The following is a 23,190-nucleotide window of genomic DNA, read 5'->3' as shown; positions in this document are numbered from 1 at the left end:
ACAACTGTGATGGAAAAGACTATGTGTTCCTCAATCGACTTATGATCTAGCAACAATACTTCTGGATGTATACAAGAGGAATTGTTTGTTTCTTTAGGTTTTGGAGACAGGTCCCACACTCATTACGCAGCTGAAGATGACCTTGGGTTCTAATCCTCCTGCCTCTAGTCCCTACTCCTGACTAGGCAAGTGCATGCTACTACACCTGGTTTTATAAAGTGCTGGGGATTGAACTCAGGGTCTCATTTATGCTAGGCAAGCACTTTACCAAATGAGTTATATCCCTAAGAGCAGAATAAAAGCAGAGGCTTAATGAGATAATTATGCAGTCATTTCCCGGGGAATATTATTCAAATGTGAAGGCAACCCAAGTGTCCATCATGAAGGAATGGAGATAGAAGGTGCATATACATTATATATATATATATATATATATATATATATATATATATATATATATATATATATATATATCTCATGAGGCTGAGTGTTGTGACACGGGTCTACAGTCACTTAGGAGGTAAAGGCAACGAGGGGATGGGTTGTGGGGGAGGTGCTGCCAGATCAGGAATTCAAGGTAAGCACTGGCTACATGAGACTGTCACAAAAACAAGCAAAAATAGTTACATAGTGACATATGCTGTAGCAGAGATGAACTTTGACACATTATGCTAAGTGAAATAAGCCACATGCAAAAGAACAAATGTCCCGTTGTCCCATTCATAAGCGATGCCTAACGTAGGCAAATTCCCAGAAACAGGAAATTGGGAACCAGAATGAAGACTGGAATCATTGCTTAACAGATACAGGGCTTCCGTTTGAGTTGAAAAAAAAATGTTCAGTGGGATGTTACACATTAGTGTAAACATACTTAGTGCCATTGAACTGAACATTTGTAAACACTTAAAAATAAATTAAAAAAAAGTCTTACCTCATATCTAAAATCCTTTTGTTTTTAGACACAATCTCTGAATGTAACTCAGGCTGCCCTCAAATGTGTGCTCCCTCTTTCTACAATCCTTCTTAGGATTGCAGATGTGTGTAACCATGCACAGCCAAAAGAGTAAACAGAATGCTATCTGTATTTGGCTATAATAATATTTTAAACAAACAAACCACAAACAACTATTTGTTATGAATGCTTGTTTGCCCCAAATTCATGAAATGAGACCTAATCCTGAACAGGAAGGTACTAAGAGGTGGGGATGCTGGGAAGATAGTGAGGCCATGAGAGCAGAATCTTTATGAGATGGATTAGAAGCATCAGAAATGGGGCCGAGGAAGCTTATTTCTTCCTTCTATCCTCTGTGGACACGGCGGGAAGACGCCATCTATGAGCCCCAGAGTGCTTTCATCAGCCATGGGATCTGCTGGTCTTTCCATCTTGTCATCAGCCTCTACACATGCAAGAAACACATCTCTGTTGCTGTAAGCTGTTCTTTACCATTTGTTGTTATAGTGCCAAAAGTGACTAAGACAGTCTTCAAGACAACAACGACGACAACAACAACAAAGGTCACCAAACCTATTGTTTAGAGCAGAGTTACTAAGATGTTCTGCCATGTACCATTTTCCCCAATTTACAGACTGGAATGTTCTTGTTTGTCTAATGTTACAAATATTACATTTTTGACCAATAGCCTTGCATGATGACAATAGTAATGGTTACTGTAGGCTGCCTTCCTATGAGGTGCCAAGTTCTTAAGTGAGTGATCTCAGTGAATTTGCACATCAGTTCTACGAAGGATGTATTATTATCCTTGAGCATATTTAAGGCTTATGCATAGTCAGTAACTTGTCCCGTTGTAAACAGCCACCCTATTCCTTTCTTTTAGGGCATGTTGCTGTTCTTAGCATGATAATATGTACATAGGGTGGAGAGAAAAGGAGCGGGGGAAGTGGAGAGATGTTAGCTATCCTGTAAATTATGTGTGTATGAAAAAATTCATTAAAAACAAAGTTAAATGTATGTGTAAACAGTTATCTATGAGGCTCTCTCCCAATAACCATTTAGGACCCACTCAGGAGCTGCTGTTGTTGGGTCCCCTATAGTTAAATGGCTGTGGGGGGACAGAGGTTGGGTGAGGATACTTTCCCAAACCTAGAATACTGATAGTCAATGGTTTTCTTCTAATTGTCAGTGATAAGAAATGAATAAGCAGCCCAAATGTGAAAAGGGCAACATGTAACAACCCAGAAGGTTCTGGCCCTGCCTCAGCCTACCAAGATCCAGGAAACACAGTTACTCATCCAATTTACCTGAATCCTTTTGATAATGGTCTCGTTCAATAGTGGTTCAGTGTGAGGGTTTCTAATGTGCAGTATGAACTTCAGAGGGTGATTATCCTCATACGTGTCTTCCTCAGAAAGATGATGTACCCCTTCCGAGGGCACATGGGATGAGGCAGCCACACTGCACTCATGGCACGGACAAAGGAGCACCTGGTTTTCCCAAACAATCAAGCCAGTACATAGAATGCCTCCGGCTCCCCCCTCCTATCTAGCTGTCCTCTCTCCATTAGCGTTAGAGACTTTCTGCTTTGCACTGATCACTACTGGGTTGTATGTGATGTCTCAAGAGTGCCCCCTGCTGGAATAGTACTCAGCCACACAGTCCACATTAGAATTTTTGAAGTTAGGGGATTAAGCCATCGATTGTGAAGCTGGGGGTGAGTGTGTAGCTCAGCAGCAGGGCACTTGATGAGCTATAGATAATAGCTCTAGGGGGAGAGGGGAGAGAGAGAGAGAGAGAGAGAGAGAGAGAGAGAGAGAGAGAGAGAGAGAGAGAGAGAGAGAAAGCATGACAATGACTATGGCTATGACTATGACTGACTAGAGTGACTTAGACCATCTCCATATCTCCATAGTTACCTCCCTTTCTGAACTATGCTCAATGAGTAAGCTGACTCTTTGAGGTCTGAGCAAGTCTCTGTTCTTTCCTGTTTGACAATTGAGAGCTTGTTGGGGCTCTGGCAGGGGAGTGCAACTACTCTTAAGTGAGTGACCTCCTCTATTTGGGGGAGGTCAGCCTCCCTGTTCTTTTCCACCAAGCTTCAGAGGGACACACACGGAAGAGTGAGGGAGGAGAGGGACACCCCTCCCCACAGCCAGCCCAATAGCTGAATCAACTGTGGAGATTAGTGGTGTGAAAGAGGTGGCAGATAGATCACCCTCACATTCTCTGACATTTGCAATTCGGAATCACAAGAATTCTTAAGAGTTACTCTGATTTTGCCTGACCCTCCAGAGGCTCCCTTATCAAAACCTCTCAATAGTGGATTAAGAATAGAGTTCAGAATTTATGTGTATTCAACAAATCCCAATTCTTTCCAATTAATGCAGTGTTTGGGTACAAAATTTAGGATTTCTTTTGCACTCACTGGACAATTTTAAGTCCTAAGGAGTCAGTACTTTGAGTGCTGTCCCCACATCAAACTTAATATTCAGTGTTACAAGCCATCTCATAGCCAGTAACATTTTGGTTTTCTGTTAAAAGTCTTGAGAAGCAATTTAAAAATTCACCTTTGAAATTATTTGCCTGTAAATAGTTTATGTACTCAATAACCACATGCACTTTTGAGAATTATTTGTGAAATGAAAGACATCTATATTTATAGATGTATGAAGTATTTAATCATAAAATTAGCATTGGAATTGGCATGCTATGTAATATTTATATTTAATTATACAATAGTTAATTTTGAGTTTGCATTTTCCTCTTAGTATTTTGAACCAGCCCCCCATCTTTATTCTCTCCTTTTCTACCTCCTTCTTTCTCTTCTTTCTTTCCACTCTCTTTGCCCCCCATTACTTTTCCTTTGTTTTAGAACTTTACAAAAACCAAAAGTTCTCAGGGCTGGGGAGATTACTCAGAGTATAAAAGCACTTCCTGTGTAAGCACAAGGACCTGAGCCTCTGGAGCCCACTGACAGCTAGACACCTGCTGGGAGTTGCTGCAACCCCAGAGCTCTGGTGGAGAAATGGGGTCAGAGACAGAAGAGTCCCGAAGGAACAGCCAGTCTGCTGTGTGCAATAGAACACAAGTCAGAGGAACAGCAAATGACCTGTCTTAGGTGGAATGCAACAGCCAGCACCAAGGTTGCTTCCTGCCCTCTTCGTGTGTGTGTGTGTGTGTGTGTGTGTGTGTGTGTGTGTGTGTGCGTGCGTGCGCATGTATGCTCGTCTTCTCTCTCTCTCTTCCACTCTCCTTCCTCTGCCCCTCTCTGTCTGTCTGTTTGTGTCTCTGTCTCTCTCTCTGTGTCTCTTTCTCTGTCTCTCTCTGAGTCTCTGTGTCTTTCTGTGTCTCTCTGTCTCTGTCTTTCTCTGTCTCTGTGTCTTTTTGTGTCTCTGTTTTTCTCTGTCTCTGTGTCTTTTTGTGTCTCTGTTTTTCTCTGTCTCTTTGACTCTCTGTCTTTGTCTCCCCCCCTACACACACACACACACACACACACACACACACACACACACACAAACACACGTCTTAGACCTTACTATCATCTATCATCTAATGGGAAGATTGCAGCCAATTTTAATCAGCTCCTTTGGTGAGCAGCCTTACCTTACACAGCTCAGAAGTCAACTCGAAAGAACTGTAGGAAACTGCTGGAGTTTGTGCAAAACAGAGGTCATTTCACAAGATTTAACTAAGCTAAATTTTTGGTATACACACTGCAGCCCTTCCTCCCAGACACTTAAAGTTGGACATCAAAGGCTAACACGAGCAGAACCCTGTGCATGTGGTAGGTGTGCGTCATCTGCCAGATGAGCGCATGCACGTATTAAACGAACGAGCAAATGAAACAACTGCGTAAATAAGAGCTAAATGACATGGTACAGACTTGGTAATGGGGCTGGTGGAATATATTAATCATACGAAGCAGCTTGGCAATTACTTAGAGCCTTTTAGCACAACATTCTGTTTTTAATTTAATTTTGTTTTATTAGCGAGAGATTGGCATTGCCTGTGGGAAAAGGCAGTCCTGGCATATCTCACTGCCGATTCTTCATTAGGGAATAAAAAAAAAATGGAAGCATTATAGGCATTAAAGAGGGGAGAAAGGCACTGTAGACCTGAAACAGAGACGACATCAGAGGTTGGTAGGATTTCCATGAAGCAAGCTGCTTTCTACTTGGCAGTGAGGATTCGCTCTAGGGTAGGATGCTAAGTTGGAAAGTCCTGGGGTTTTTTCTTTTCCTCCTCCTCCTCTTCCTCCTCCTCCTCCTCCTTCTTCTTCTTTTTTTTGTCCTTTTTTCCACCTTCCATGTGAACCAGGTTTTGCTTTGTTTCCTATAGAAGACAAAAGGATGTCAAATCTTAATTTTGAATAGAACTTCAACTTTGGGCCCATATACTCATGCATATGTCCTTCCCCGATTATCTGTTGTGATGAAGCCCAGGGTCCAGGCACCCAGAGTAAAATGATGTTTAAGACATAGAGGTGAAGCACATTTTTAAACTAGAAGGAAATGTTGTTCATGTCCTGTTGGGAAGATCCAGGTAAGGTATGCTGCAATAACCAAGGGAAAGAGAATGGAAATATTTAAGCAGAGAATTAATTTCCGGGGAAATTGGAAAACTTTCACTAGAGATGTTAATTGACTTGGGTTCAGGATTAAATGTCTGTATTCTGCCTATAAATTACAATAACCAGGAGACTAAAAGAAGAAAAGAAAGGAAGGAAGGAAGCAATACAAGCACAAAAAAGGGAGAGTGAGGGAGAGAGTAATACGATAACTATAATTATATATATATATGTATAATATATACTTAAATAATATAGAGAGCACACGAGCGTTGATTTGTCAACATTCACTACTCAATAAATAGTAATATATTTAGATTATAAGTGATACAGCATGGGAATTCATTAAAAAGTAATTTAAGAGCTCATCTTCATATTAACTAATCATGAGATGGATATTCTTGTCCCTAGTAATATTGAAATAAGTTCATCTCACCTGAAGGCTATCTTTGTTTACTGATTTCGCAGGCAATCCCCTTAAACTTGATTGTGCAGGAGCACATGCACTGTCCATCCAGAAGAATTGCTGTGCCTCCGTTTTGACATGGGTAGCACTTTCTAGCACTGAATTCATTCACATAGTCTTCAATAGCCTTTTCCATATTCTGTTTCTTTGCGTATGCATCTTTCATTGTCAAAGGAATGAGATTATAGATAGGGGACAGCTGTAAGAAAGAAAATATTCAATCTTATGTCTGTTTGTGCAGAAGAACTTTGAAAAACTCCCTTCACTCAATCAATGACAACACCAAGTCATTGTTTGGGGGAAGTTTATTGCTAGATCCCATGCTAACCTTTGAGGTTATGCTCGCGATGAAAAGGAGTCTTGATGCATGCTATCATGGAGGTTGCATTTAAAAGTAAAAAAGAATTAGAGTGGGCATATGTTATCAACCATATCATCAAGTAAGCAAGAAGCCTGAAGTGGGAGAAGCTATTTGCACTACTTTTAAGAGAGAATGGGCTCACATCCAGAATGTGTCGGGAACTACTAAGGCATGAAAGTGTCTACTAACATGGTTTTGGTGAAGTGGTACCCTAACTCCAATTTCAGCTCTGTTCTACTTATTTAGGAAAAAGAAACCCTTCCCCAACTCTGCCACAAACAGGGTAAGCATGCGGTAGAATTATTTTGAATTTCGAGAAAAGATATTTATCTTCTTTAGCCTTCAAAAGAAAGTCAAGGCCAGATAATCTATCTACAGGAATAGAGGGCCATGAAGGAAATAGCTTGGATAAAACTATCTAAACAAGTGTTCAAGGAGATAAAGAGGAAGGACACGCTGCAGGGACCGTTCCAAAGAAGCCTAAGTCCTGGCACCCAAACTACCACAGCAGACAGAGGAGAGTTCCCGTGTAACCCTTCAAACCTTTCGGCACATTTCATCCTTTATGACCAAGTTTGTCTTCTATTAAGTAAAAAAAAAGGGTTTGAGTTTTTTCCCTATATTTGCTAGCTCTCTTGCCATTTTAGTTATATTTAAGTGGATACAGCTTATCCTGAAGCTTGTTAAAATACCAAGTTTAATATTAATCACTCTAATATCTCCTCTAGACATCCAAAATAATTAGCAATTGTGTACCAAATGTGGTTTCATGATGGGATGAGAATTGTCTGTTACCCCTATATAAGAGAGTTAGACACAATATTCACTCTGCCATCACGGCTTTAGCCTGCAGAGGGCTAACATCTGGCCCATAAAGGCACTGGCTGTCAGTAACATCCAGTGAGTGTCTGTTAAGAATTGTATAACAGAGCAAAGTGGTAGATATGCTCAACACTCATTGTTGCCTCCTGGCATTCGAGAAAGCCTGAATGTATTCAAAGGTAAGCCTGGTAGAGGGGAACGAGAAAGTGAAAAAGAAAAGCTGAGAACAGATGATCTGAGGGACAAAAGGGATACCAGGGAATACGATTCAAGCCAGAAGAACACGTCCATTTGCACCAGGTGTGCCACAAATGTGGCTACATCTTCTAGTTCCCTGAATAACACACAATGGAATTTATGGGGATATGAGAAATCAAGGAGAATCAAAATGAGATTAAGGACTAATATTTCCCATGAGTTCCCATAAAGGGAGCAGTGTGTTACATAACATCCTTTTAGAAAATGAAGCAGGCTTACATAATCATGTTTCTTATAATGGCAAAACAGAACCTTACAGGAAGCCAGTGTATTAAATTACAACTATTGCTTTGGCAGAAGTTGTAAGCTTCGTATCTCTTTAGTAATCTGTAATAGATGTAGTTTCTCTCCTCTGACATTTTAAGGATTTGATTGTAACAGTGGATATAAGAGGGAAAATCAAAGTTCAGCTAGCCTGTGGAGAGGTAGAGTATTTGTGTCAGGATATAAGCAAGCTAAAAATATGATTAACATCTTTTCTTGAAAGTTGAAGAGTATGACAAAAATAAATTTGGAGAAAATAGGCCAGCCTATCTCCTCTGTATAGAGAGAGGCCAAGAGCTAGATATTGGGCTATTAAAACCTACAGGCTCTATTTAGTAGAATAATATTATGGCCACTATAGGAAACAACATATGTAACAACAATATATGATTCATTGTAATCATCAATTGTTTTACTTCGTGTAATGTGATTTACTGGTTGTTCTTCTAAGATAAACCTGGCAACCTAAGTATGTAGATCACTGATTGTTTTAATTTGCTGCCGAGGATTAAATACAATTTAATGGTTTAGGGTAGTAGGGAGAGAATCTGGAGAGTTTTATATGATTATGTAGAAAGATAATTATTTTAGTATTAAGAGCATCCCTAGTGCTTGACACGTTGTCTACACACAAAAGAATACTCCTCCTCACCTAAAGGAGAACAACTGATTACACACTGTAATTACCTGCTGAAATTAGTAACCGGTCACCCAAAGTTCCACTTCCACAAGATTTGTAACAACAAAACTCCTTAGAATCCAATTCAAGGTCAAATTTGGTGTGTGTGTGTGTGTGTGTGTGTGTGTTTTCTGGTACCTGGATGCTGAGCATAGGTCCTTGTCTATGCTAGGCAAGTGTTCTACCATTGATATGTAACTGAAGATCTATTTTTATCTTTTGACAAGGTCTCATTAGGTTTCCCAGACAGACTTAAACTTGTCATTCTTCTACATCATCCTAATGAGTACATGGGATTACAGGTAGACATTACTTGAAGGTCAAATTTAATGGTATTTCATTTCTCTTTGGGGATTTAAAAAATACCCAGGGAAATTCAACAAAGTATAACAATTTCTCCATTTTGAAATGTTCTCTGTAAGAAGATATAATCACAAAGTGGTGCTTGGGGCAATACAACTGCCATTTCTTTAGGTAGGGCATTGACTTGAGTTAAATAGGCTTTCAATTTTTGGAGGAGGAAACTTAGACAACTAGAGTGGACAGAATCTTTACTCATCTGAAGATCTGAATGGTAAACAAGATACACTACCTGCTGGACCTAGCCAGAAGCACTGTGTTAACTGAGCTGATGGATGTCTTTGAATGTTCTAGTTAATACAGTGGGGGACATTTCCGTAGAGCCTTTACTCCTACAGATGTGAATTGCCAGCTCTAAACTATGTTGCACTGTTTACAACCTGCCAGAGACCAGCCTTGGATCCCTTTGTAAAGGACAGACTGAACTTGGTTTGCAGGGCTGAGAGAACAGGCCAGCTTGACGTCATCTGCTGGGTCTTTAATTCTTTTCTTATTTAAAATCTTCTGACTAAAATTATATTTACTGAATCTGTGATAATGGATTTAAATAAAATTTATGTTTAACAAATGGGCTTCTTTTGATTTTATTTTTTTATACAAGCCAATGTTTTCACTTTCATTGTGTTTAGTTAGGGGGAAATGCCATTTTTTGTTGCCGTTGTTCTAGCTGAACTCATGTATTCATGCTTACATTGTATACTTATCTATCTGTCTATCTATCTATCTATCTATCTATCTATCTATCTATCTATCTATCTATCTATCTCTACCATCTCTTTATCTATATATCATCTATCTATCTATCTATCTATCTATCTATCTATCTATCTATCTATCTATCTATCTATCTATCTATCTATCTCTACCATCTCTTTATCTATATATCATCTATCTATCTATCTATCTATCTATCTATCTATCTATCTATCTATCTCTCCATTTTCTTTCCCTTCCTTCCTTCCTTCCTTCCTTCCTTCCTTCCTTCCTTCCTTCTTCCTCCTCCTCCCACCTCTTTTTCAATTTTAAGACAGTTTCTCCAAGGTGACTAGGCAGACCTTGACCTTGAAATCCTCCTACCTTAGCTTCCAAAGCATCTAGAGTTACACTGTGAGCTACCACACCTCATGCGAAGTTATGTGTGCACCTCTACTAAAGCCTTCAGTTCTATAACTGAAATGCAGAAATTGTTGCAATTTTCAGTTTCTGAGTTTTTCCTTCCTATACTGAGATAGTTTGAGTGGTTCTAATTAACTCTTAAGGAACATAAAATAGAATAAGGAAGTAAAATTCTTCAAAAACTGGTACTATCAAAAAATGTCAGTATTTATAAAATGTAATAAAACTGATGTTGTGAACAAAGATAAATTTAACTGGAAAGGAAAAACCATAAGGCACACACGGAAAGTTGAAAGCTATAAAAGCAAGTAAAAAAACTACTTTCTAATAATACTGGCGTGGGGAAACATTCTTTAGGAAGTGGAAAGATGCAGCCAAATAGCAACAGTATGTACGTCATCTTTACAAAGGTAACATGTCGTCCCCCTCCCTTCAAGAGGAAAAAGGTTGCAGACTCTCAGGACTTCCTAGATTGAACACTATTACAATTATAGAAAAAAAAGAGGTAGGTCTGGGAATTCACATCTGTATCCCTAGTACTTGGGAGGCTAAGGCAGGATTTCTGAGAGTTCAAGACAAGCCAGGCTAGAGAGGTAGCCCCAGCTTCATAGACAGAATCAAAACAAAAAAAAGTCAGAAAAGGAGCATGTTTGTAATTTCAGCTACTCAAAAGGCTGAGGCAGGAGGCTCACTGAAGTTCAGGAGTTTGAGCTCAACTGGACAATAAGAAAGAGAGAGGGAGGGGAATGGAGTCTCAGAACACAAGAATTATTCATCTTTGGTTTTATGTTTGTCAGAGCATTATGAACATCCACTTTATGACTCATAGATGAGTCCTGATACCTGAGTGGGAGGTGATACATGATACCCAGAGAAGACAAGGAGAGTCAAAGCAGACCAAAGAGAGCTATCTATTCTTGATGACTGTTTTGTGCCAACCCTTGTTATAGACTATGAATACATCTTCAAGAATGCCTGGAGAGCTGCAGAATTTAGAAATCGGAAGTGGCTCTCACCCAGGGAGTGACAGATAGCAGCAGGAATTCATCTGGTTGTCTGACTCTACCCTATGCCTTTCTTTTCTGCCGTTCTTTCCACAGAAGCCACACGAGGGCATCTGAATAGGGATACCTCTGTCTTATAAAGGCAACTGTTATGCGAAGCTACTGGGACGAGAAATAAGAAAAGGACAGGATCTTCTGTCTTAAAAGAATCATTCCTTACTTTTTGACTAATGAGAGCTGGAGCGTCATCCAAGGATGAGGCCCAGTTGATGAAGTCATTCACATCAATCGTCTTGGCTCCTCTGAGAAGCTTCTCTTTCAGGAGAACTGCTTGCTTCCTGGTCCCTCCTCTTATGAATGAAATAACATCATCTATGATGTGATCGCGGCTGATGTTTACTAGAAGAACAAGAAGAACTTGAAGAAAAGAGCATTTGCAACTATGTGGTCTGTTATCCGGATAGAGCTTCATAAATGTGTATTGATGGCTTTTTAGAATAGCTTCTTGTAAATATTGAATTGTGAACATTATTCACATAAATCTCCCCTCCATAATCTATGAGGGCATTTCCCCCTCAACAGTCAATTGTAGATTTCTATCACCTTTCTTTGAAAAATAACAGTGGTACAATTGATCTAGATAGATTGGTAATTTATATCTCATATAAATAAAAGCAGATATATGCAAGTTAGCATGACTTCGGGTGTATTATCTATATTTTTGAAAAATTTTCTTCATAATTTTATTTGTGTATAGTACACCTAAATTTTCTTGATATCATAGAAATATTAGTGTCTAAATAGTATATAAAAGTAAATTTGTTCCTACTCCCAAATCCTATTCCTCTCTGTTTCTCTCTGAACTAAAACACTCTAAACACTTTTGAAACTTTTAGAGTCATGTAGTTTTAGAACTGAAGAGGAATCACAAGATATTTTTGTTTCTCTTTCGTCCTTGGTACAAATAAGAAATCTGAGATGACGTGGTGAAAGACTAGCTTAAGGTGATAATGCAAACAACCCAATGGTGTAAGAAGGTGATTCCCTTTGTTAGTGCCAATTATATCCACAAGTAGATATGTTTAAACAATGGTTTCCTTCTCTATAGCTCCTTCACCATCACTTGTCTTTGTAGAGATGAATCAGAACCATTTCTATTTAAAATAAAAAGTTTAATACAAAATTTAAAATAATTTTATTTCTAATTAGGGGAAGATGTGGTGTCTCCAACACACCTTCATGCTTGTAAATTTGCTAACCATTAACAAGAGAAGGTTATACTTTAACAAAGACATCCAGAGTTCCAAAAAAAAAGGCCTGGTTGGGGTGCTGAGGAAAGGTTAGCTAATGAAGGCAAGTGGAAAGTAAATCCGGGAAGATAATATAGGCCTTGTTCTCGGTACTTGACATAAGATTCTACATTAGCCCATTTCAATCTTTGTGTAAAAATTAAAGTGAAAAAGAAACTGGTCCTCAACACACTTTTCCACCCCTAGTTTTCTGTCATTGCCACAAAAGATATACAAATCAATACGTGAGTAGCAACTCCTAGAACTGTATGCCTCCCTTGCACAACAATGACACTGACAGATATGTGAATGCATGAATGATTTTGAAATTTCTAACTGAAGATGGTAAAGAGTGACGGTTATGTCAGGAGAGCAGTACTCTTAGCTTTTGGCTCTGCCTGCCTCAGTCTAACCAACCAGCCCATACTTACCTACTTTACCATCCCCTGTCTTTAAGCAATCACTGTGATTAACATTGGCTGTCAATGATGGTCCTTCTAAGGCGGTTTGTAGAGGCGTATATAGAGAAACATCCAGGTTAAACCCAAGACACCGCTTTACATCGCTCAGTTCAACACCTGTGTTACAGATTTACATGAAGGTTATTTGATATTTTTCATTAACATCACACATAAATTCTAACTTTATTATTTTATAACAAATATATGTACATCCCTAGACACCATTATCGGCTGAAAGGTAATATCATGTCTTCCATGGTCTTTTTATTGGAATCTAGTGGCATGATTTTACTTGGCTTGTCAGCTTAGTAGTGAAGGACACTATATTACATTTACCACCTGCTTGAAAAGCATATATGTCAGCTAACATGTTTATAGTAGAATCCTTTGTGATACCCAAAGGAAAAAGCAACGTCTAACATGCATCGAGTGGTTAGTACACACCTGACCTCATTCTAAGCATCTTGTATGAGTAAGCTACCTTAATTCTCATATTAACCTATTAATTCTCAATGAACTATCACTCATTTCCAGAATCACAGAACAGTCCCCATTTGCTTAGGACAGATGGTTTGCATATATGGCAACTTCATCTTGGCTGATACTATGAATGCTCACAAATAAGAATCTTGGAAGTTAACTCACTGTGGCCTATGCCTGTCTAAGCAGTTATATTCTTAGATTCCTTGAAGTCTGTAATTTATTATAATATATTATATATTTCAACAGATCCTTTGTTTTAAGGGTAAATAGACCTTCCTCAACACCCATACCTTTAAGGGTAATGGGTCCTTCAGCTTTCGTTCATATTTCTCTTTTTGGTGCTCCTACACACACACACACACACACACACACACACACACACACACACACACACACACATACACACACACATACACACACATACACACACATACACACATGCACACATGCACACATACACACACACATGCACACATACACACATACACACATGCACACATACACACACATACACACACACGCACACATACACACACACATACACACATGCACACATGCACACACATGCACAATACACACATACACACATGCACACATGCACACATGCATACATGCACACATGCATACATGCACACATGCACACATATATACACACACACATACACACATGCACACATACACACACATACACACACATGCACACATACACACACACATACACACATGCACACATGCACACACATGCACAATACACACATACACACATGCACACATGCACACATGCATACATGCACACATGCATACATGCACACATGCACACATATATACACACACACATACACACATACACACACATACACACATACACATGCTATTATTTGTTATGAAAGCCACGATGTTTCATTTAGGGAAACTAAGTTTAATCTAGACTTTAATTCATCCAACATGCATTTCTTGTGTGCTTGTAGAGACAAATGAAGAATTGTCTGGTGTTATTTCCAGTGAGAAGGGGAAAGGGAGGATTTAAGGAATTAAAAAAAGAAAAAAAGGGAAAAGACAATGCCAGAAAAAGAATTCTAGACGTTTTACACCCACCCTTAAGAAGTATGAGGCCCCACATTCTGAAAATGAGGCTGGAGAATAGATGACCCCTGAGAGCTTATTTTCTACCTCAAGCAGCGGACCCTTCCATATGCAAATGACATAAAATGAGCTGCAGAGATGCAGTTTCCTCCTCAAAAGCACTGGACTAGCCCTCTGACCATTTTCTAAGGCCAGAGGTACACAGATTTAAGTAGGTAGCTCCGAGTTTCTCAGGAGTAAGGATCTCGTTTGTAGAACATGGATTTGAAGATACATCTGGGCTAGGGGGTTTGCTGTGTTCTGATCACCCTGACGGAGCCTTTGTGCTCCAGTTGTTCAGTTCCTATTATGCCTCTCATTCTGGTAATCCATTTTGACTCATGGAACTCACAGAGACCTCCCTATACCATGGATACAGCCATTGGCAGCCCAGTGAGCCAATCACCTTCGTGTTGTGTGCCCCTAGGGAGGCATCTATGTTCTCAAGGCCAGACTGAGGTAGCAAGACCGGTTTGCTCTGACCCTGCTATCTGTCTCGTGTGAGATGTTTATTGATCCAGGGAGAATGGTGAGCTTAGGATCACCATCATTTCCCACTCTCCACTGTGGCCTTGATACACACGCAGAAGCCACAAAAGTATTTCTTAGCAACACATCTCTGCCCAACAGAGAGACCCAATTATTGTGAGGATGGAAAGGAGATATGCTGGCATCTAAGAAATAGTGTAACTAGTTATAATCACTCACAGAAAAAAATGTTGTTTATTTTTTCCTTTGAGATGGGTCTCTCTGGTTCTGAAACTCTCTTTGGAGACCGGTCTGACCTAGTAATCATAGAAATCCTCCTGCCTCCCTACCTCCTGAATGTTGATACTAAAGGCATGCTTCAGTACATCTGGCTATGACTATGATTTATGAATACTGTTATTTTGAGTTTACTTTGTTATTTTTATTTTTATGAAACAGAGTCTTTCGGTGATACCTAGCTGGCCTCAAATTTCTGGTCTTAAGCAAGCCTTTTTACCTTTGCTCTTTAAGTAGCTGAAATCACAGTCATATATTACTGTACCTGACTGCTGTACTTTATTCTTTTTTTTAAAGATTTACTTGTTATGTATACAATGTTCTGCCTGCATGTATGCCCGCATGCCACAAGAGGGCACCGGATCTCATTATACCTGGTTATGAGTTGCTGGGAATTGAACTCAGGACCTCTGGAAGAACAGCCAGTGCTCTTAAACTCTGAACCGTCTCTCCAGCCCATCTACTTTATTCTTGAAAGAATTATATAAATCTTTAGCCCAAAGATATCTCCCAACTCTGGAGGACACATGGGTGAAGCACTATGTTACCTTTGCCCCATGGTTTTGAGTGTAACAAACTCTTACTCAATATGGCCTCAAATGAACTCCCTCCATAAGATTAGAATGGCCACCATATGAGGCAAAACCAATTTTCCACTTTGCTTTAATACATTGTATTTGTACTAGAATATTGATTCTTCCTTCCTCTCAAAGGCAACATTGAGAACAATTTGCTCCCACCAACGAGGAAGAGTGCTTTGGAAGACAATTATCATACACAAATTGAGCTGGTCTGAGGCTGAAGAGAAAAGTTATGTAAACCTTCTTCCACGTCTTAAATAATATTTCCTTAGAAACTCTATTCCCATCAAGAGTCATTCCATTATAATATGATTTGGTGCATTTCGCAGTAATACTAGCGAGCGAGCTTATTCAAAGTGGAAATCAACGAGCCATTTGATAGACTGTTAGATGCCAAAGGGCAGAAAAGAATTCTTCAAAGGAGCAGATTATCAGGTTATTCTATTCTAAGAGTTTACTGACAGGAGGTAATGAAGGCACCGATACTCAATCAGAACCGCATTTGTAGCTTGGATTCTATTTCCCAGCATACCTTTCTCTTTCATGGAAGCTTTATCCAAGACATAGATCAGTTCGTAGAGCCCTCCCAGGGACCCAGAGCTACTGTAGTGAGTCCCATAGGTTTCCAAAAATCCAAAATATTCTCCCTTTTCATAGGAAACTGGTAAAGCCTTTACATCATCCAGGAAAGTTGTCGTCAGCATAACGCCCCGATTCCTCATGACAAATCTCCCCAGTTGAATCATTCCTCTCACGTGCAGAAACATCTTTTTCTGTTTTGAGAAACAGTTGAGGAAGAGAGATATGGCTTTTATCACTATCGTGCGACTAGCCAGGGGAATAATATTTTAGCAGTGACTACTACAGAAGACTATATCAGAACGAGTAAACCATTGCTGGTGTTGAAACAGCATACGAAACTCAGACGTGGTCGGTCAGACTCTTTGATTGACCTGCCTGGGAGTTTCTCATAAAGTTAAACACTCATTGGCCCCCATGATCAATAATGCCACTTTTAAATGCATATCAAAGGGTCTATTTCAGAATTTCATAGCAGTGTTACTCAAAATAACTTCACACCGGAAAGAGCCCAAATACCCATCAACGGAAGAGTTCCTAAGTTCATTGTGTAGTATTTATACAAAGGGATTTTGAGTATTCAGTCCAAAGAAACAAAGTACTTGACACATGTAACAAGTAATCTCAAGTATCCTGTGATTTAAAGACGTTCCATACAAAGGAATGCCTCCTGCAGGATCCTCCTCACAGTAACAGAAAAAACTAAGTTGTCACAGGAGAAATCTGGTCAACGGGTGCTTCTCTCTTGATGGGGAATGTACTGTGAAGGACACAGTGGATTTCCTCTGGATAGTAGGATGTTCTACTTCTTGTTTGAAGACCTATGTTCTGTGTTTGAAGACATGCTCTCTACTACGGTGTGGCTTCTAACCCCTCATGGATAAATACACCTAAGGAGAAACTTCCAGGATCTCACTTCATACAGCAGAGGCTGTCATGAGTTCTCTGTTTTCTGAGCTTCACGCTATTTCTCAGTGGAGTCTCAAAGATGAGCAAAATGAATCAGGGGTCCTTTTTTAAATTATTATTACTGTCAAAATAGAACTGCATCATGGGATTTGGAGTAAAATAGATGTGATATTCTTTGGCTCAACTGATTTCAAAAGTAGGTCTTAGATCATTTCACACCCAAATCGGTTGTGCTTTCTTTCATCTTAAAACAATAAAAAGGGCTTTTTTTTGCGGGGGGTGGGGGTCGTTCTTTAAGCCTCACCAGCTGCTACTCATTCCCTAGCCCTCATTAGACACAACATTGCCTGAAAAGCTTTTTTATACATTCTATCCCCAACTCCTCTTTTCCTATTTTCTCTTTAATCTATTTTTTAAGAGGGGAAGGAGTGTGTTGAAAATGACTCAGAGCCTTAAGCACGCTATGTTTATGTTTTTCAGAGCTTATGAGGCTGAAAAATACGAACAAATTACCCTTGGTATCTTGCTATCATATAGTTAGTGCTGACCTAGCACGTCTAGGTGGAATCAGAGGGCCTAGCTTTTCATTGACGGAGGCGGGGCTGATCCAGAGGCATTCCACCCCCTTGCTTCCAGGTTTTTTCCTCTGACAAATTTTTTCTCATGAAGTTTCTGAAATTTAGCACGTATTCTTCTACTTATAAAGCTACTTGATTTTTTCTTCCAACCATGTCTCATAAAACCCCAGGAGTTTAAGCATCATCTGTCTGTCAAAGCCTCTTAAAACTAGAACTTAAACCTGGATATTTTCCCAAACTCTAGACTACCTATTTCCTACCTGGCATCTCCAGTTGAACATCTAACCGACTGCTCAGACTTAGTCTAACTGAGCATAACCCCGATCTTCCTTTCAGTCTTTCAGTTCCCATCAGCAACTCCATCCTTCAAATGACTAGACTCCCAACACTGCAATCAGATTTGATGGAAACTAATTTTTTCCCCCTAATCTTCAACTGTGTCCCATCTGGATTCCTGCATTGTCTTTTAAAACCCCCATTCTTACGCTTGTTCTTTGCATGCCCAACCAATCTTTTCCCAACAGCGTACCCAAGGTGACCATTTTAGGTTTAGTAATGAATGTCAACAGTTGAGCCAAAACCCTTGTTACAGAAAGAAAATTCACCCTTTACAGTGAGCTTTGATGCTTCCAAGTCTTTTTCTGGTTCAGTGTGACAGAATCATTTCACACACTCTTTCTACCTTGGAACCCAGACTTTAATAGTTCTTCTTCCAGAAACATCATCTTTAATTCGCCCGTTTGGTGACATCTCCCTTAAGTCTTTGCTCTGATTTCTTTTTCTCAGTGAAGCTCCCTCGTGAGCCTTCTTTGTGGCACTTTTTTTTGCTACCAAATCTCCATTTCCCTCAAGGTCCTCTATCATTCTCTTTTCTCCATAGCACTACTCAATTTCTAAAGACTGGATAGCCGACTCTCTTTGCTGTTCTATTCGTTGTTTTTGCCTAACGCCCTCAGTCGAGCTTTCAGATGCACAAAGGTAAGATTCTCTGCTGGCATGATTAAAAAATGGATTCTAGGTATCTAGAAAAATGCCTGGCTACACATTGAGTCTACAATTAAGAAAGAACGGAATGAACTAAGAGATTTCCAACTCTGAGGGGAATGTGCATATTTCAGCAAAGTGCAGACTCACACAAACTAATTGTACAATTAAGCACAATATAAATAGCGAGAGGGAATTCCAAGGCAGATGATGTGTCCAAGCAGGTGGTGACAGCATCAGGAAAGGGAGAGGAAGCATTTGGTCAGTATCACACCAACGCTGAAGGGATACCTCACCTTTATTCTAAAGGTGGTGAAATGAACTTTGAAATCTGCCGTAAATATAAAACCAAAAATTATTTTTTAAAGCCTCAGTCTAGACTTGCGGTTCCAAAGTAAGAGGATTGATTTTGTGTCCAGTATTTATAAGTGTGAGCCCCCAAAGACCACCACGGAACAGATTCCAATGCGACTGCATTAGGGTCCTTTTCTTTAAGCTGGAGCTTGGGCTCCCTGCTGACCCTGACGCACCGGGGCCTGAAGGTGGAGCCCGGAGCCCAGTTTCAAACAAGCATTTATAGGGGTAATCAGGGTTTCCAGCCTGGAACACATTTAACTGGGGGGGAGGGGGTATTATGGAATTCTGTTGCCCTTTAACGTAATTGGCTGGTGCCGGGAGCCAAACCATAAACGTCACTTCTGCTTTCCTCCTGATCGGTGGTTGTTAGGAAGTGAAGTGCCAGGAGCAGGCACGTTAGAGTAACCTGGAGGCACAGGCCTGTTTGGGAGTAACCTGGAAAATAGTGCTAGACCCCGGCTTGACTTATTGGTTAACTCAGCTCAACATTAGGTCAGGTTCTCTAAGATGGAGTCTGAACCCAAAAGAGCTGGTCTCTCAGGAGCACAGTTGCTTCAGAGAGACAGGCTTTACAGTAAACACATAGGCATCACTCGGGGGGGGGGCGAGCATGGGACAAATAAGCGAAATCCTCCAGGTTAATTCTTCATTGCGTTACTACACATGCTGACTGCTAAGTAGAATGCTCTGACACTTAGGTCTTCGTCCAACAGCATGCTGGGAACCTTTGGGACACGTTCTAGTCACTAACACTCAATGTCAACGGCACTGACTACCGCCCAGCGTCTGAGAGCTCTCTGCCCTTGGCAGTTTGCTTCCTATTCTAAATATCTCAGTGAACATTTGGTGTGTTTTACTTGCATTTCCTGTTACCTTAGAAAAGAAGCTGGGTTAGTTTGAAATATGTATATCACACTGTCTATATGAACAGTTCTTACCGTCTGTGACAAGTAGGATGACAATCGTTGAAAATTTTCTTTCTTGAAATATGAAAATTGAAAATCAACAGAAGAGTCTTTAGGCTTTGAAGAGTTTTTTTCTGGGCTGACTTCATCAACTCCAACTTTTTTTATAGGTGCTTCAGTGATTGTGAATTTTAGAGCTAAATTTGCATTAAAACTCGTGGTCCTGTCTCGGACGATGGTTTTGAACATTTCAAACTGTTCTTCATAATTCTCAGTTCTGAAATTTTTGTCAGCCTTGGTCTAAAAGTGTATAATAAAAAAGAGCTGTCAAACAAACAAACCCAAAGCAGGCAGCGATTGGAAAAGCAGCAGAGGGAAAGGGTTTCAGGTGTAGATGCCCGAGTAAGATTTCTGTGGTTCGAGTTCAAAGCCCGTGTTTTGATTTCATTTCTGTTGCTGTGATAAAATACCTCAACAACAGCCACTTTAGGGGAGAAAGGATTTATTCAGCTCAGGATTCCATACTGTGGGGAAGTCAAGGCAGGAGTCTGAAGCAGCTGGTCACATTACATCCACAGTTAAGAGCAGAAAGAGTGAATAGATGAGCAGATGTATACTTCTGCTCCGGTTTCTTTCTCTCCTGTAACATAACTTTGGGCCTAAACCCAGGGTTGTGTCTCCTCACATCAATTAACACACTCAGGACAATCCCACATAGATGTGTCTATAGATGTGTCCTAGACTGTGTCAAGGGAGCAATTATAACCAGCCACCACCACCCCTCCCTTTTAACTCAACACATGGACACATCATCTTTAAGGTATAACCTCTTATCCCATGTCTGCAAAATTCTTGTTTATACAATAGCATAAAATAGACTCCAACTTTAAAAATCCTCAGCCTTCAAAAATTAAGACACCTTAAGAGTTCAAAGTCTCTTATCTCTAAATACCTGCAAATTTTTTTTTAAAAAAATTCAAGCCATATTCTTCCGACATACAGTGGTGCAGAATAAATGAACTGGGACATCAAACAGACCCATTCAAATCTCTTCCCCAATTCAAAAGGAAAAAGCAGCCATTCTCATACCCCTATATCCAACATCTGGGGTTTGTAATACTATCTGGGTTCCAAAGAAGTCTTTCTCCTCCAGTCTTGCTATTGTACATCACAGCTTCTCCTCTTGGCTTAGGTCAGAACCATTCCACACCTGCAGCTTTGCCTGGATGCCCCATGATACCAGATTTCAAATATCTCGGGGTCTCTATTGTAATTGAGGGTTCATCTTTATAGCTTCATTCAATGGTTCATCAGGGCCTCTCTGCAGGGATCCCAACTCTGTTATGAGTGCCTAACCTCAGCTGCTCTTCAGGACTCCCTCAGTCTTGCATGCTTCCTGCTTCAAAAACAAGTGCCATGTGAACAGTGTTTACGACAGTGCCTAGTTTGGAACCAGCCCCTTAAGGTCTATCCTGTCTCCTCTTGGACCATGGATCAAAGCTCTAGCCACTTCTGAGTCCTGACCCTGGGAAAACACTCTTCTGATGTTCCAGTGCAGCACTCGAAGCTTTTCCAGGGTGGCAGCACCAACCTGAAAACCACAGTGCCTTGATGGTTCCTCTGTCCAATGATCCACTCAGAGTTTCAAGTCACAGGACAAATGGCTTCTAACTCAGTTCCTGACAGTCTTTGTTCTCTGAAACACCATGACAGGTCTCTACTCGCCACATTCTACATAACATTATTGTCTTTCAAGCTCCCACTAGAATGGCGCATTAACCCACACTACCAGCTTTTCTAGCCCAGAGTTCCAAACTTTTCCATGTAACCCCAGTCATAATATAGATCAGGTAACATAAGAAGCACATATGTTCATCACAACAATGATCCCACCTCCTCAGAACCAGTGTTATTCTTATTAGAATAATAATATAGAATAAATACATTGTAAGTAAATTATATATTTAAATATATTAATTAGCATTGATGTCTTTATAATATAATTACAAGTATATTAATAATTAATATTAATGTAATTAAAAATATTGTGATTAATTTTATATATTATAAATAAATACAGACTAATAAATAAAATAAAATCTAGTTTTATTTCTTTTGCTGTAATAAAATACTCAGACAAAAGTGACTTTGAGGTATAGTTCATCATTGTGAGGAGGCTAAGGCAGGCATATGAAGCAGCTAGTCACATCCACAGTCAAGGGCAGAGAGAATGGATATGAATGGATGTATGCTTACTGCTCGGTCTACTTTCAATACTCTTGTACAGTTCAGGGTCCAAACCTAGGAAGTGGTACCACTCATTTTTAGGTTGGGTCTTCCCACAACAACTAACATAATAATGACAATCTCCCACAGACATATTCATAGACCAGCTTGATTAAGACAAACCCTCATTGGGACTCTTCCTCAGATGATTCTAACTGTGTGAAGTTAATTATTAAAACCGACCATCTTATAGTCTGTGACCTCTAGGGCCTTTAGGGCATCACTAAATAGACTGTGCATGGTCTGATTTCTAGACTGGAAAAAAGAGACACTTATCATACCTGGCCTGCAGGTTGTTATGAGATTCAAGGCAATAATTCATATCAAACAAGATACAGCAAGATTTCAATAATTAATATGTTAATAATTAAAGACATTGAATGACAGATTCCTATAGATAATATGCCATGGTTGGCATACAAATGAAAGAATAAAGCAAATACCTTTTGAGGTATTCTATATATATTAGTAAATTTCAATAAAAAGACTTTCCCTTCCTAAAATTGTTCTTTTACATTTCTACACTATTACTTATCATGAGAAAACAACATTTTTTGCTCCTTTAAAATTACTGGCCAACCCATAGAGTATACATGCAAGAGGAAGATAAAATGGGAATCTGCAGGGACAGTAGGTTTGCTTTCCTTTGCAAAGCTTTACTATTTGGCTTTTCTGATTAAAAAAAAAAAATACCAGACCACATGCACTTTCTTTTTGCCATAAAGGCAAACAAAACTAAACAATCCAATGGAGGTCAGGAGGTAGAATCCTCATACAATTCTCCATGGTCTACATTACTCTCAACCTTCTATTTCCCAAGCTCCAACAGAACAGCCCACTGAACTAACTCAACACTCAATGGCTTTTCTAACCCAAAGTTCAAAAATCCTTCCATAATCCTTTCAAAACAATATAGTCAGGTCTGTTGGAGCAATACTATATTTCTAGTACCAATTTCTATTCTAGTTAGGGTTTCTATTCTTCTGATGAAATGTAGGGAGCGGCGCGGTGAAGTAAAGATGGTGCCGACAGCCAGCCC

At 39.7% G+C, this 23,190-nt stretch overlaps 1 protein-coding gene across 1 annotated transcript in view; it reads right to left on the bottom strand.

Annotated features, from left to right (window-relative positions):
- Nucleotides 1-4,916: 4,916 nt before the first annotated feature.
- The window catches only part of C9 (complement C9), a 48,271-nt gene continuing 29,997 nt past the window's right edge, over nucleotides 4,917-23,190 (bottom strand). The window contains 6 exon segments of the mRNA NM_057146.2: nucleotides 4,917-5,287; nucleotides 5,959-6,187; nucleotides 11,073-11,251; nucleotides 12,573-12,719; nucleotides 16,086-16,326; nucleotides 19,899-20,165. Of these exon segments, the coding sequence (NP_476487.2) occupies nucleotides 5,966-6,187; nucleotides 11,073-11,251; nucleotides 12,573-12,719; nucleotides 16,086-16,326; nucleotides 19,899-20,165 (1,056 nt within the window). The 3' untranslated portion in view covers nucleotides 4,917-5,287; nucleotides 5,959-5,965.

This window comes from Rattus norvegicus, chromosome 2 (genome assembly GCF_021556685.1).
Source record: "Rattus norvegicus strain SHRSP/BbbUtx chromosome 2, alternate assembly SHRSP_T2T, whole genome shotgun sequence".
NCBI lineage: Eukaryota > Metazoa > Chordata > Mammalia > Rodentia > Muridae > Rattus > Rattus norvegicus.
The sequence above is the reverse complement of the archived record's forward strand: the minus strand, read 5'-3'. Positions and strand labels throughout refer to the sequence as shown.